The following is a 17,081-nucleotide window of genomic DNA, read 5'->3' as shown; positions in this document are numbered from 1 at the left end:
TTTGCTAGAACAAACTCATTTCGTAAGGAGTCAAGAGAACTTGCAATCATGTCAGGATTTCACATTGTATTAAAGTGACTAAACACAGAAAGAATGTAGCATGCATCTTTAAGCAAAAATAGATGGGGATGACAACCCATTTCATCAATATTGACACAATCTACCTTTAAAAAATTGATGTCATCTACCTTTAAGATTAATTTTTCGAACATTAATAGGAAAAGAATCAAATAACACACTTAGAAAGAAAAACAAGTGCATAACCTTGTAAGTAAGTGAATGATTTCATGAAAGGAAAAAAAACCACTCTCTGCTGCTTTCTCTTTGTGAGTCATGCTCTGGGAGTGGTACCAGAACGGCTTGTTGTCCTATTTCTATGGAAAAAATCCTTAAGCAAGTTCATTCTTGATTAAGTTAGCATGGTGCCAAAGCAAATGTAAAACACTGCATCTTTGATTCGGTGTTTTCTATTGTTCCAATTGCACTGGGGGAGGGAAGCAATCTCAAGGTTTTAACAGTGCTTCAGCACTGGCATTGCTGTGATCAGCACTGGGGTAACATTTCCCTGCGTTTTTCAGCTTCACTGAGGGAAAATCTTTTTCATACAATTTAGGGATTTTGTTTCTCAATACACCAGTTTCAGCAGTGAATTAATACTTGCACCCCAGCTGTGACAGTTCGGTCCCACTCCATGTCACATCCATTATCCATTTAACTGTGTCAAGAAGCCAGATCCTTGAAATTATCTGGATTCCTACAAGCAATCTGGATTAAAGGTAACTCTTCTTTCCAAAAAAGGTTGGAGAAGTGAGAAGAAAGTAGCTTGACTACTGAAGCAAGCACATGTTACTGAATCCAAAGCTGTGAACTGCAGTTGACACAGATAAGTGGTATAACTTCTAGTGTTAATTTTCCCCACAGTATAAATGTGACCTTTTTAAGCTTACTAAATCTGTTAGGAAAGTGTTTAAGTGAACAGAAAAAAGCTACCTTCCATTGAAGTACAAAGGTCTGAATAGAAGTGTTATAATTGTATAATTACATCACTACAATTGGTAATATATTGTTTCTCAGACAATGCCTTTGCTCATTTTCAATTTCATAATTCATTTACAAAGATAAGGCAATCTGGGTAGCTGCAATAGGCATTGGTGCTTGGTGGATAATTAAATTAAAAATGGTAGCCCACATTTGCTTCTACTTTTGGTAAAGTGATAGTTTACTGAGTAAAACATCTCTTTTACATGTGTAAATGCTGAGCTTAATTCTTTACATATGAAGAAATGGTAGCTTCTAGACTCACAATTTTAGGCTTTCAGTGTTAATTATGAAGAGAAGCATAGGGAAACTGAAATATTTGTGATGGGAAGAGACATTTTGTAACAGGGTAATAATGCAAAAGAAAAGAGTTCTTTCAATGGGGAAGGCTGGATTTAATCACGAAGTGAAGCAACAAAGGCTTTTGTGCTTCTGACACTTTCCTCTGAGGCAACTCAACAGAGAAAAAACAAAACTTCTAGCTTTTGCTAAACACTTAGAACTGCTGAGTGTATATTGAAAAGCCTTCAGCTACCCATAAAAATAAAATACAACATTTAAGACTTCATCATTTAATTTGGTGGATATTTCTACTATTATATCAAATACCACACAATCTTGTGCCTGTCATGCTAACTGAATGCTGCACTAGAAAGGAATGCAATGTAATTATTTGTTTTGAGGGGGAGTGGTATTAGATAAAATTGCCCTGTCCCATCTATCTCTCCCTTTTCCCTGTTCCCGATCCCCAAATTACTACAAAAAACCTGCAAAAATAAAATTTTAGATGATGTTGTGCAACTGTTTTTTCTTTCAAGTGCTAACTTCCCTCATCTGCAGTCAAAGCTTCACAGTTGCATTAAACATGGTGAGATCTGTTTGAGATAATCACAATACAAACTACAATCTGCTGATTTTATTGTTAAAAATAAATTTAATGGCAAACTGGGATACAATCAAATGCATGTAAGTTGAGGAGCCCATCCTTAATTTGTCTATCTGCAAAAACATAGCTCATTAGCGAGAGTGGCAAAAATCCAAAATCAGAGAAATAAATAGCAAATTTGATGCAATCTGTTTCTGTGTTACTACTACAGCGGCAGCCAAGTGATAGACAAAGGGAGGTAAACATGTTTCTTTCCTTTGGGAAAAGGAAAAAAAGGAGGGGGAGAAGAGAAGCCTCAGGGAATCATTCTTGTCCTATCAGGTGCTTTGTTCACTCAGCAATTAAGAATATAAGAATCATATTCAGTAACAACTAACTCTGAGAATTATAACATACTTGACATAGCCCAGTGTTCATAAAAAGGAATGACCAATAAACCTTAGCCAAATTCCACTGATTCCATGAAATACTGTATGTATTTATGTTTTGAGGTCTCATTTATCATGTTGTAATTCAATAGTGTCCAATTATATTGGTATAACTGAGACCAGAACCAAGCTAATTTTATTAGATTATGGACTTGACTGAGAAATCACAGGCTGAAGTTCTATGTTTATGCTCTATAGGTACAACATCAACTGTATTATCCTAATTATTCCTCAAAAACTATACGTATCTTATATTTTCTTCATTCAAAAAACCCAAACCTCTTTTACGCTGTTCATTTTCAGAAAAATCTGTAGAAAAACACATGTTGTACCTGAAGGAACAAACTGATTCTTGGATCCTAAAGTTTTCTTACATCTCTGAACTGCAGTCTTGTAAAGCTACAAGATTCTTAGATTTTTCAGGTTGAACCACAAAGCCCCTGTACAGCCAGGAACTGCAGTACCTTTCAATATTATTAGATCCTAATAGACTGAATAAAAGCAGATGACTGAGCAAGTAGAACCCATAGCTGGGTACTTCTTGCTGAGATACAGAACTGCATTATGCAGCAGCCCTTTTGTGAAAATCATCAACTAATTTTCAGAAGTGAAGCATCATATGGAGATTTTTGTACTCGTGCCCATGTAGAAAGCTGGAATTGATCCCATGCATGTGGTACTCTGCCAACTTCAGTAAGGCATGGGTGCCAGTTAAAGACAGATTTAATATAGCTTGTACAATGTAGAAAAATTTCAGTTCCATGCCAACAGGATCATCATAATGAGAATCATTGTCAAATGATAAGAATGCATTTTAGTGTGAGAAATCACATCTGTTATCACTTTACATTGCCATTATAGAGCTTTACACAGTATTTTTTGAGTCTATTTCAATTCAGAGTTACCATATGTAAAGTTGCAATACTGTTTTTCATTACTGGGAATGAAAAGAATATAGTTAATCTCTAAAACTTCTATGAATTCTACCTTTTCCCCAAGATTATTCCCCTTGAAATCTTCCTCTGCTGAAGCTAATGTCTTATAGTAAAGTTTCATTCTATTCCCTTGGTCATTGAAACTAAGAATGCATTTGAGATAACATTTGACATATAAAGGTTGAAAAGTATTTAAAAATCAAATTCTATTAATAACCATGTTTCCCTAAGTAGTAACATGATTCAAGGACTCTGCAGCTTCTGTGTCCTCTCTCCCAAACCAACAAGATGATTTTAGCCTTGAACTGATGATGAAAATGTTCTGAACTTTCAAACTAAAAGTCTTAGGTAAAACTCATAGGAACTTATGTACTTTCATTAAGTCATTATCTACTCTATATTTTGCTTCCATACTTCTATGGGAACACATGGACATTTTTACACTACATACAACACCATATTGGATACAGCCCTTTCTCTTACGGAAAAGAGGATGAGCAAAGTACTAGAAGGCTAAACATGCCCTCATATTAAGACAAGGTTGACTCTTTCAAGTATCCAGAATTTATCTAGTCAAAGCTGACTGGAAGTCAAGGGAGAAAAATAGATGACAGTGGTGGCTCCATATGGCTTATGTCCACCTGAGCCAAATATTTTTTCCAGGAATTGATAATATTAAAATCTTATGTCATGTTTGTTACAATTAAAGGATCAAAGTAAGACTTTCTATAAGAATTCTAATACCATGCTTCTTTTTCCTTTTATATTATATGAGTACACACATTGACATAGTTGTATTAAATCTATCACAATTTAGTTTTCTAAAAGGCTTTAAGTGTTTGAACAAAAATTTGGGGTTTGGCTCTAACAATGACAGGAATAACTCAAAGTTTAGATTGAACTATAAACCCTCATAAGCGCTCATAATCTTCTGGATGCTCTATATCCTGTGTTTACCTTGTATACAGCTCTAAAACAGACTTGCAGCTGGTTTACATTCACATCTAAAACTTTTTGTCCCTGTCTGCTAAGTAGGTAAACCATTTGTCTCCTAGCTAATGTTCAGTTTCATACAGCATATGAACCACATTCAATACATTAGTGGCAAAGGAAAAGGAGAAGTTTTGATACATTAAACCAGAATTAAGAATCATATAGCCTAAGCCATAAGTGTTCATGAGCTGTCCATTTGGCATTCTTGGAAATGCAATTTCTCTTTCACAGGAGAGAAATATATTACCAATCTTTTATTTCTTATCAAAAAGCCTCTAAGTATGCATCATACTTTTTTTAATTACAAAACCAGGAATATGAATAATTATATAGGTTCATAAGTGTATTGAACCAAAATGTTTTAAGACTTTCATGCCTAGTTACTTCTACACATTACATATTTAAACATTTCTGGAACAGTAGGATTTTCTAGTGATCAAGTGGAGAAGTAATCTCTTTTTGATGTGTGGTTCACATGAAGTAGAAAATGGCTAATGGAACTACTCAAGATAATAACCAGAAATAAAATTAAATATTCCTCTTTTGGAAGAAAAGCTTCCTCACAGTTATCACTAAACTATTTACATGTGTATGTTATTACCATCCTTCATTTTGACATGTCTTTGACAAATATTTTTTAATATTTCTAGAGAAACAAGCAATATTAAATCAATCTGCTTAGAAAGGAACTTCAAAGTCAAAAGGCCCGAATAAGCCAAATTTTCTATTTACCACATTTTAAGTTAGGAACAAAATTTACATCAAACAAAAAATATCCAGTAGAGATAGACTTATTTTTAAGAGTAAAAATTCTTTTCACTTCTTTCACATATACTCCCAGTACTATAAGTAATACTTCCAATCATCTAATGATTGCAGTTTTCCTTCCAGAGGTAAGTGTACTGTTTCACTCAATAAATCAAGACAGACAGGTTTGAGTAGTCTCCGTGATAGAGACATCAGGAAAAAACATTATTATATTGCACTGGAAGTGCAATATAATAATGGGCCACTGTTAAAAGCATAAAAGAAATTCATTACATGGAGAGAGGGAGACATAAATTTAAAATACTCAAGATAAATTAATTTGAAGTCTCATCTTTGTTCTAATTATTTAGATTGAAGACTTATAATGTCTGTTCAAGAGAGGTATAATATTAAGAGTTTCCTTGTCACAGCAGTATATGGAGGAAGAAGGCTACCTCCATCTTACTGCCATAACTGCTATAGGACTATCTCATAAACCTGCTTTGTAAATTAACTGACATGATGGTTGGTGAAGGTGTCTTGGTAGCTACTGAAACATAAAACCTTCTCTGATACTTCAGCAGTTTTCTGTGAGAAACATCTAATTTTCAATTACTTATGAAATCCAATGTCTTTTTGTTAAGTTGAAAATAAGTGAATCAGAGTTGGTCAGTAATTTCCCAATTGAACTTCTCCAATGGAAAATTTCAGATTTCATGCACAGCTTACTTTGCTTATAAAATTATATCGATCTTGGAGATTTCCTGACTATAGGCAACTATTCCTCTGTGTTGCTCAGAGCTGTGCTCCCAGGTCATCTTTAACAGCACAGGGACTAGGACAACTGGTTCTCAAATAATGAGGTGGCTGGCACCTCACTTTAAGGTATTGCAAGCAGAAAAATTCAGAAAGAGATATTTATTAAAAATTTTTAAAATAAATTTCAGAATATTCATTTTTCTGAGTATTTAATCTTGGGGGTCTTTTTCAAGGGTTTTTTTAATGTATTTAGTTTTCTTCAGAGCAGGAATTCTGCATTTCAGCCCACCCTAATGGAAATTAGTGCCAATGATGTAGTGCTTTTTGCAGTGCAGTTGTCTGTGCATCAGAAAATAACACACTGATGATAAAAAGGGACTGTCCAAAAGGGACAACAATTTGCAGCTCCAGCTGAGTCTGGTATGTTTGCCATCTCTGCCAAACAGGTGCCTCAGTTATCTTAAGTGAATATATTTGAGGTTAGGAAACACAGTGATATTAATAAAAATCTTCCATTGAGAGGAAAAGAAAATCAAACCTTTGTCAAGCCTCCAGTAAAAAGGGAAAAGAAAGCTACTGAATTAAAATAAAACAAAAATATCAAACACTACTTAGTCTATCACAAAATAAAAACAAAAGAAGAAATAAACTATTCAAAACAAACAGTAAATAAAAATATGAAACATTTAACTGCAGTTAAGCATAATGTTAACATTAGTTCTTCTATAAATTCTGCAGACAACACAGAAGAAAAAGAAAAGAAATTAATTTAATTTCAAATTTTCCAGGCAGAAGAATAGTTCAGTATTGTAGATGAACTAAAGAAAGAAGTAAATTCTACCCAGTACTTGGTTTCTTAGTGTCTTTCTAGCACAAATTACACTAACAGTGAATGATTCAAATGTAACTGCCTCCAAACACTATTTATCAGAGAAATTCACAACAATTAAATGTCTGTATAATATTTATGGAGGCTACTTGTTTTCCTGGGGGCGCCAAAAGTCTGGAGAATGGTTGGGTCAAACAAACTGCAGCCAATGTCAAACAATAGATAATGGAGCATAAGCACTTGCATAGACAAACATCTTCCTTTAGATCACTCCCTGTTAAATAACACTGCTTCAAATAATATCTACATTATGCTTGGAAGGTTGAACTGCTGGAATTCAACAGTCTCTAATTCAAAAAAACTCACTAAATAAATAGCAACAAAATCAGACAAAAATGCTAAATAATAATGATTACAAAAATTTACTTGTGCCATCATGCATCAGCCACAAACTCAGTGAGGAAGACAAGAAAAAGCACATTTCTTTTTCTCTTTTCTTTCTTAATTTTTTTTAAACATCGGAGGGATATTTGCAGAACTACTAATTCTGGAAAAAGCAAAGCTTTAACATACGTCTCATTTTAGTGTTCTCCAGTAAGGTATAATGGTTTCTCTGGAAGGCCCAAAATCAAATGTATTTGCCTAAATAATAAAACAGACAAGCAACTTAGGAATACCTTTTGTCATTTTATAACACTGACTCAGATGAGAATTACTTCTCATACTCATTCAAAAGAACCCATAGTAAATCTCATTACGGTCCAGCTTCGGGTACAGACCACAACAGCACAATGGCAGCTCATGAGTACTCATTCTCAGGGCATTCACATCAAGAAGAAGAACAGCTTTAATAAAGCACTTTTCATCATTTTTCTGATTTGCAGACACCCGAAGTATTGCCAGTGGTGACAAAGAGCATTATACAGCAAAGGCGAACAACAGGCCTGGGGGATTAGGTTACAATTCTATAACTGCTAGTTATAGATTACCTAGCAGTGCTTAACTGATTCAGCTGGGGTGCCAATACATGATTACAATGGTCTTGAATTAGCCAAAGTACACCACACAGGCGTTTAGATTGGCCCTCTTTCAGGCCAGCTTTCCATAGGCTACAGAAGCACCATAAAGCTGGAGTGACATGGGTAGTACATGATCTTCATAAAACTTGCTATTGCGAAGTTAACATTTCAAAAATACTGGAACAAAATTGAACCCTCAAAAGTTCATATTGGATCAACATTTTCTGTCATGTTTTGATACAATACTAGGTACCCTAATGATGGATTTACAGTATCACAGAATCAAGGACTTAAAACATAACAGATACAAGACTACGATTGTTTTGTTAGAGAGCTGCTGAACCAGGACCCTGTCTTTTCACTTCAGGTAGTCCCATCCTCAGACAACTCCTTCTATTTTAAGGATGCAACTAGTTATGAAAACACAGAAGGAATCCAACCTAGGAACTGATGAAGTTTAAATTTATAGTAGGGGAAGAAAAAACTTATTGCTGTTTTTTTCCATAGAAGAAATGGCATCAAAACCAGTCATCCTGAAACAGCTAAGAGCGAGCATGGAGGCAGCAATGAGAGTTAGGAGGCACGAATGAGTCATGGGGAACAACTTAATCCATGATGGCTGCTGGAAAAGGTCATCTTTTAGGGACCCTGCATCCAACAATCTCCCTCAGCTCACAGAAAATCTCTCTAGAAATCCCTTTTCCAGCAGAACCCACAGGAATAAATGCAACGTCATTTTAACAGTATTTGACTTCACTTATGAAATTACATATGCTGGCAAACAGTCAGAATCCCACAAACTTCAAGGAGCAAGTCATATAGTTCTTTAAGATCACTATTCCTTGCATATATGTGTTCAGGAAATGTGTGTCTACGACTGTGCTGTAACCAGCAGCATCCTTTAGCAGAAACTGAATGTAGTTCTTTACAAGCCTAAGCAGTTTTCTAAAAGAGAGATCGGGGAGAAGTCTGGCTTCTTCAGTCTGCAACACTGCCTGACTAATTGCAAAGCTTTATGGACTGTGAAAACTGAGTCATTTCATTGTCAGCTGTAACTTTATAACTGATGTACTCAATTTCTGTTTAGTTTCCCTTAACCACAGCAGAGTGCAGTTATCTCTCCTTTTAGTCACAACTGCTCAGTTTTCCCCACCTCCCTGGCAAAATTAAAGGATTGACTTCGTAGTGAGTTCTGATTGCCTCTATAGCTCCTCTTTACAAGGTCTTGTTTTAAAAGTTCCATAAATTGCATTGATGACCTCAAGTACATCATGAAATTGTACGGGAAGGCAGTAAAGGAAAAACAAAAATGCTACCAAATACCTTCTGTCACCAGAGAATGAGTAAAGTACTCCATCACTCTGCAGCCCATGCATCAAGCTTAGCCCATTTGGTCCTTGGTGGGTTGATGGGTTGGTTAATATTCCTTCCTTTTGGAAGGCTCTGGATGTCTTGGGAGGCGGGGGCGTTGACAAAAGTAAAACTTACAATTAGATAAAACAATACAAAACCAGTGTAGGACTCACTTCCATAGTAGATCTCAAACCTTTTTTGCAGTCCTAGTTGTGAAATAGTCTCCAGTAAATGGCAGCAGAAATAATTGCAGTGGTTTTGTTCTAGCTCTCCTCCAGAGATGATACCAAGAGTAAACCAGATCTGATGGCAAATACAAACAAAATGGAACTGTACTAAATGAGTTCACTCCCAAATGATTATTTTGACACCTTACAGGAAAACTGTCAGATGCAATTTTGATAAACCTGAGGTTATGTTTGCCTTTCAGAAGTATGAAACGAATGCCTATTTTTATTACAACTTCCACTGGTAACTATGTAATTTCAGTATTTAGGCATTTGCATTTTTCTAACTCTGTATAATTAGCAAGAGAAAAGGCTTTTTTTCTCTTCTATCCAGGTATTTTGACTTCACTCTGTTATGGAGGTGGAGCAGAATCTAGGAATTACATGGGGGAGGGCAGTATGAATTCTAAATTTTTGACCATTAGCTCTCAGGAACTGTGGCAAGCTTCAACATGCAACAGCTAAATTGGAGAATGTTTTTGAAAGAAATGTTTGTAATAATTTACCAGTCTGCAGGGCAAACAAGGGCCCCTGCACAAGGAGCTGGCAGGAGTTCACAATAAGAGGAAAGTAATTATTTGTGCAGTCAACTATATACAATCTCTTTCTAGGTAGAGATCTGAACAGAACACTTATAAGGTAAATAGTCACAGTAAGCATATCTCAGGAAATTTTAAAAGTGTTTGATGGAGCATAAGTAGAGTCAGAAGTCTAAGCTAAACAAAAATACAGTATATAGAAGTTTGAGAAGTCATTTAATTGCAGTTTAGCAGTCAGATTCATAAAATGTTATCTTTAATCTCTTTCGCATTGCACTAAGATACAATACTTAACTCAATTGGATACGTATGTCAGGGGTGTATGTACACGTTCATTTAAAGCTCTAATAGGGAATTTCAATATTTTATTGTATTCTTTGCAGACCATGAGACCTGTAAAGACATGCTGTTACTGTTCTTACTGATATCACAGGCAAATTATGGTTTGTGCACCACTTCTTAAATTTGCAGTCATTCCTAGTAGAGCTTTCTATGAGCACAGCAATTCACCTACCCACAGTAAATTGGAGGATTAGCATTTTCTCTAATCCATCAACAGCACTGTAACATGCCAGAAATTGCAGAAAAAAATTAGTATGAACCTGAAAATTAATTCTATACCTCCTGTACATGATAATACCTTTCTAATAAGCAAAAAAAAAAATCAGTATTCTAATATGACTGGTTAAAGAGTACTCTAAATTGCTAATACTAAGTAGCTAAAATATCTAGACTTATTGAAAATTCTAAAATTTTTCATATTATACATTTAATTAGATACATATTTATAAGCTACAAAATTTTATTATAAATTGTTTACCTGACTACTCAGATGCAGAAACAGACTTTGGTTTTAGAATCAAAAAAAGCTGTTCACAATTTATAATTAAACTATTCTTACTGTAATTATAGCACTAACGAAACACATATCAATCAACAGATATCTCATTATATAATTTCCTCAAATTTCTGTTCAGAGCATTTCTGAAATCAACTTTAGTTTTGCTTAAAGTCCTCTTAGACATATTTGGCATTTGGATGACTTTTAAGAGTTTATGATTTTTCTTTAAAGAAAAGTTTTCACATTAAAAAAAAAGTAAAAATAGGCCAAATTACAAGAACTACTTGAAATATATATATCCATTTGTCCTGATGTAGCTAGCAGTAAGTGATGATCTGTCCTGCTATTTTTTATCATAGTTATCCACCTGTAATTCTACCTCTTCTCTTTTCATTTGTTCAGTACTCACAAATCTATAAATCTTTATATCATAATATGTTAATTTTTGACAATGATAATCTCGTCAGTTAACCTTTACTAAACTATCACAGTTTAGGCAAATAGAGCATAGAAAAAAGGGCAATAAGTAAACACAAACATTGAATACTGTATAAAATAAAATTGGAACAAGAAACTTGGAAAAAGAACGGAAAGACCTCTTTGTTATATCTGGTTCTGGAAACTGTTCTATAGCTCTTACACTAGTATCCACAGACCTAGTGAAAAAATGACTGGGTGTTCTGGTACCTTTTGACCCAAGAGGGTGCTAATCTGGATTCTATTTGATGCCTTTAAAAGAATCCTCTCTTCTGATAATTCAGCATTGAGGAGGAAGCCATTTCTCTACTTTCCTTGACATCAAGCCAAATTTCCTCAAATCAATGACTAATGCCCCTTTTGTCTCTACAAAATGTGTATGTGTGCAGTTTGTCACTGCAGCATTGCAGGATCAACAAACTGGGTCCACAAGTACATCCCTTTTAGTCTCTAAAAGTTTAGACTCTCCTTTCTGCAGCAGTTGGGGTCTATTATGTTGGATATGGTGGAAAAGAAAGGGAAAAAGGTAAAGAAAGAAGCTTATGCTTTTCTTCAGATCCCTTTTGCCATCCAAGTTAGCACAAATTAGTTTTAACCAGTGACAGCAATAACACATATCCTCTTTAAATTAGTAAAAATTTCATAAACTAGCCTATACTAGCCACATGTGAACTCCCATTTCCCAAACTCTTGGAACCTTGGATTTTAAATTTTTCCTTTCAGAGGTTTTCTGGCTTCTTAGAGACAATTCTAGCAAATATGCTTATCTAAGAAAACCATTTTTTCACTAATGAATTTAAAGCTCAGAAATGGAACCCACCCCTAATATTATGTTTGACAGTGAGAAGGATATAAGAAGCTACTCGTAAAGATGATGTCTACTTGCAAAATAAAATAAGATGGCAGGAGATGTCTGACAGTTCTGTGTTAACATTGAGTGAACTGTCAGACAGACAACATATATCACAGACAGTTTCACACAATGAGGAACAACACAGAATTAAGTCAAGTCTACCTGTAGAAGAAGGAGAATACCAAACCCCACAAGCAGAGCATAAAGAGCTCTGCTTCATATCTGGTTTTCTGCTTTCTGAACCAAAATTCTTTAAAGAACTGCTTCTCTTTCTGAGCTCCCTACTATGCTCTATCAGCATGTGAAGACAAACTCTCCTAGGCAGCAGATCTTCTAGTCCCCTTGACAGCAAAACACATTTAAGCTGGAGATTTAGTTACTGTCCATAGTAAGATTCCATCCAATAGTGAATAAAAGATTGAGGGAGAAAAGGTGTAATCAGTGGCATTAAATGGTCTCAGAAGGAATCTCCCTTGGCTGGGCTGTGACAAGGTGTCTTCTGAAGTGGAAGGTGTACAACACTCCCCTTCAGTCAGGCAGTTGGAATTCCTGCAGTGGCTTGAATGGTTTTTGTTTTTACTCCTCTGCACAACAAAGAATTATAAAAGCCACAGTATTATGTAAATTATTTAGCAGTCCCTCATTATTTGTTTTTTTCTCTTTCCATGAAGTACAAAACATTAGAAGCTTTCAGTCTGCATACCAAAAATATTTAATTCAAAGACCAGAAGCTACAGTCAAGACAGAAACATACAATGACTCATTTTCACAACTAAGTCTTGTTTCAGTGTGCTTGTGTTTTACCCACTCAGGTATCAATAAAATCAGTACCAATGCTAGGGATCAAGTTATGAAATTCAAATTACTATCTTCTCTGCCAGATAATGTCTTTGATTGCAGCATTGTTGCAATTGCAATGTAAAGAAAATCGAGTTGGATTTTTACTTACCATACAGAAGACAGACCTTGGCTGTAGGGCTGCATATATTGTTTTAAGTACTCCTAATGCATGAACCTTGTTTCCTGAAGCTCTTGTACTGAGTATCATTCACGTTTAGTTATTTACATTAGTGTAGTTTAGTTATTACATTAGTTTAAAGCTACCATCCCAGAGGCAGCTGAAAGGAAATGTTTCAACTCAAGAGTCCAGTGATAACAGAGAACTTATAGAACAAAAAAATGCAGTAGCTTAGACCCTACACAAATGGAAATCTGCACAAACTGATGGAGGTCTCCAGCGGGGGAAACTCAGAGGCAAAATATGTGGCATCAGCAAATGATCAAAATATTTGCTCTGCTTTGTGCATTTTGGGGTTTCTAGTGGAAAAATTGTTCCCAAAGTCTGAGAAAATATTCAAAAGAATATCACAGAGAAGACATGATAAACTCCTGGCTATAACTGAAAAGTGACTTTCCAATGAAGCAAACCAATTCCTCTTGAAAGAAAGGAGATGGTGGAAACCCCCTTCCCCACAGCCACTTTGAATTTCTACCCAATGCACAGGGGAAATGAGCAGTGCCATAGCCAATGCATCATAATACTTGGCACTGTAAATAACCTGTTTACCTTCAGCAGCAGAGGCACTATATAGTGTCTGTGGAATACCCTTAGAAACCCAGTATTTCAAATCTTTCCAGTAAAAATGGGAGCGTCATTTCCTTGGTTCCAAAGGAACAAATGTAACATGTATTTATTCGTAACATCCTAACATCAGCTTTCAGAGCAAAAATCAGGCAAATACCTAAAAGAAGGTGTCGAAGTTTGAGGGATTTAGGATACACTAGTTTGACAGAGTTTCTCTCCAACAGCCTGCAGATATTTATTTACTGATTCAAAAGTCTACAGTGAAAACTGCATTTGAGAGGAGTGGATTAGACACAGCAGGTGCATAAGTGGTCCCTTCAAATAGTCCTTCAATCAGTTTCTAGCATTAGTGAACACCAAAATAATTGACAAAAAAACAGAGACACAGCAACCTCCTAATAGCTAAGCACCTTTTAATATGGACTTCTTTACTGGTACTCTCAAAACACAACGTACCAATACTTCCTATAGAATTGCAGTAATTTACTTACCCATACATACTGACAGAAATGATGAAACAGCTCCAGAAATGCTGATTCTGAAGATAACATTTACAAAATCATATCAGAGCTATGGAAGTGTTAACCTGAAAGGACTTACCTGCATTTTAATTTGGATAATAACTCTCATTAGTTATACATCTTTTAAATGAGGTGGCTGAACCTTATACAGTCTGACATTAATTCTAAGTACCATTGTAAATGAGAACGATGTACTGTATTATGAGAGTAAATACTCTTCACGGCTTAAAAATAACTCTCCCATTTGCTAATTGGTCATTTTAACAAACAGAAGATAACTATCTTTCCCAAGGAACAGAACAAAAGCCAAGGAGAAAAGCTACTCACATTCCTTTGAGCCGTTGCCACATTTTCTCTGCATGTCCTCCTATTTGATACTTTGCAGAGGCGCTTTCCAGTTCCCGAGTTGTTTCAGTCGCTCGAGCCCCCATCGTTATTGTCCTACAGCGATACAGTTACAGTCAGGCTCAGCAGCAAGTAAAAGCAGTCTTTAGTCCACTACAAATTTCAGAAGATCCACGCATGTTAGACAGTAGCTGCTGTCATATCAAAACACATCAGAATTACAACAGCTGAGGGACGATCCTGCCTGAATTGCTATTCACTGACAGACAAATCCACTCTTCCCCCCCAAGCACAGAGCAAGTACCCACAGCTCCTCTGACCTCACGAGTCTAATCCATACGGGTGAGCCAGCTACTATACTACTGGCTGCTCAAGCTCCTTTCTCATGCACTTTTCCTGCTGTAGGAATACACACAGCAGCACAAAAGATTCCTTAAAACGGACTATGATTCATTGCCATGAAGGATAAATGTGAATGGCTTTAACAATCCAGAAGGAAAGAAAGGCTGGTTTCTGCTCTGCAGGTTGGAGAAACAGGCTGCAATAGGAAAGCAGATGGTAGAAGCCAGTATCAGCCACATCACCCTACAAAAAGAGTATATGTTCGAATGCCAGAGCTTTCCTCTCTTTAGTTGATCCTGAATTGTTTCTTAGTGAATAAATATCTAGCAGCCTCTCAAAAAAAATATGACTGTACAAATGCTAAGTCTGCAGCAAAGACATATATAAATCCCTGCAGAAGAGAAATCAGAGAGCGCTACAGGTTATTGAAGGAATATGCTGTAATGATGACTGTTCACCTTCTCCTAGCAACTCCACACAGTAGGTAACTGTCAATTTAACTGGTGGAAAATGCAGCAGCTGCAACACAGCCCGCTCTGTGAATCCGTCAGGACAGCAGCATGTGTGTCAAAATCTGATGCTGAACTCTGTGTGTCTGCCAGCAGAAAAACAATTCAGTGCATGCAAGCAGCAAAAGGGTTGAGGGTTAATCAGTACATCAGTCGTGCAGCAGATTGTCTGCTCTGCCTTTCAAATGCAAACCTAAGAAGCTAGCTGTACAGCCAAAGTCCGGGTTTGGAGAGGGCAAAGGAGAGGATTTCCTTGCTGCTTGCTCAGTCACAGACTTGGGTTTGCAGAGCAGCTTCTCCACTCTGTAAATAGCACCTGTCTTGTTCGGTGAGTCAGTAACAATCTTCATTTCTGAAGCAGCAGCCAAATAATCAAATATATCCAGACTTATTTCAGTGATCATGTTTGTTTCAATCAGACTAAGAGCTGTGCAAGAAGCCAGGCAAAGAGGAGTGTGCCAAGTGGGAGTAAATATGTCTGAGCTTTGTCAGCTACTGGTGCCACTGCCAGTTGGGAAAAGGAGCTTTGGGTCCACAATGGAAAAGTGAGGACGAGCATCCTCAGATGGTGATTGGAATGAGCCTAAGGGTAAGGGATGGATATCTCAATATGGCTTGAACTAAACTGCTTTATCTGTGTTAAATTTTACAACAATGTGAGATGATAAGTTCCCATCTGATGCAATTGGCAGAAATGGATAATACTATTAAGTACTGAGGTTCTTACAGAAAAAATAAAAAAGAATCTCACTACTTTGAAATAATCCTAGCACTCCAGAATTTCCTAATCAATTGTCTTTCTCTGGGACACCTTTTATGTACTTTATAGAGATAAAATACACCCTATGAAATTTACAAACCAGTTTGAGATGCATCTTTTGCATGATGATTTCAGGTGGATAATTAAACATGCTCACTACTTCTATGGGTTTAACACATACATAATTTTAAAATGCTATTAATTCATGGACTTTCACTGCATTATTCCTGACTCTGACACACAAGAGTCATAAAATTCATTAACAATATCCAAAAATCAGTCACCGGAAGAGCGAAATCACAATTTTTAAACAGCATCATAAGACAACAATGAAGAAACACAAACACATGCTTTTTCAAAAACTGTAAGGCAGTTATTTGGTCAAAGGCAGCAGCAGTATCTTTGAACCACTTAAAAGCTTCCGAACTTTCCACTCCTGTTATGCGTGGAATACAAACAAAGTTTGTAAGAAAAGGTATAAATATCCTTCCATGGAATAATTAATGAGAACATCTCACACGAATCTGGGCTCTTCCCTGACTTTTAAGTGTCAAATATCTGAAGCAACGCAAAGAAATTAAGTATTTATAGAAACAACATAAACCTCCAGGGACAGAGGGAAATTTTAAGGGCCTCTTTTTTTTTTCATGAAGTATTTTCAGCTCTTGTTGTCCAATTCTACAATGAAAAAAAAAAAAAAAAAGTGGTGTTTGCAACCTATTCCCTCTCTCTCACAAGGAAATCAGTGTTGAAAATATATTGCTTTGATTTTCCAGAGAAAAGCATGAGAAGGCAATATCCTTCAGGAAGGAAGGAAAGTGCAAACTGCCCAAACAACATCACTATAAGTGAAGATACACCTGCTAACGTCACCAGAACTTCACTAAAAAAAATTGTAAAAACTCCCTGAAGGACCATGCCACTGCAATAATAAAAATTCCTACAAGCAAAAGCACCTGGCATGGCTTAAGCAAAGGACAAAGAAAGCTGCCTCCACCCCAAAGGTTTATCCTGAGAATGAACAAAGTAAGCCATCAGAGATGACACTGAAGGATGAAAATGTATCTCTGAAAATGAAAGAAAGAGCGGGAAACA

The 17,081-nt window shown here is 36.1% G+C and overlaps 1 protein-coding gene across 1 annotated transcript in view; it reads right to left on the bottom strand.

The window, feature by feature from the left end:
- The window catches only part of PDE1A (phosphodiesterase 1A), a 151,518-nt gene extending 136,355 nt beyond the window's left edge, over positions 1-15,163 (bottom strand). Inside the window, 3 exon segments of the mRNA XM_027636943.1 lie at positions 14,358-14,471; positions 14,696-14,738; positions 14,741-15,163. Of these exon segments, the coding sequence (XP_027492744.1) occupies positions 14,358-14,471; positions 14,696-14,738; positions 14,741-14,762 (179 nt within the window). The 5' untranslated portion in view covers positions 14,763-15,163.
- Between the last annotated feature and the right edge of the window lie 1,918 nt (positions 15,164-17,081).

The sequence above is a fragment of the Corapipo altera genome, unplaced genomic scaffold (genome assembly GCF_003945725.1).
Source record: "Corapipo altera isolate COAL_440 unplaced genomic scaffold, ASM394572v1 45, whole genome shotgun sequence".
Lineage (NCBI taxonomy): Eukaryota > Metazoa > Chordata > Aves > Passeriformes > Pipridae > Corapipo > Corapipo altera.
The sequence above is the reverse complement of the archived record's forward strand: the minus strand, read 5'-3'. Positions and strand labels throughout refer to the sequence as shown.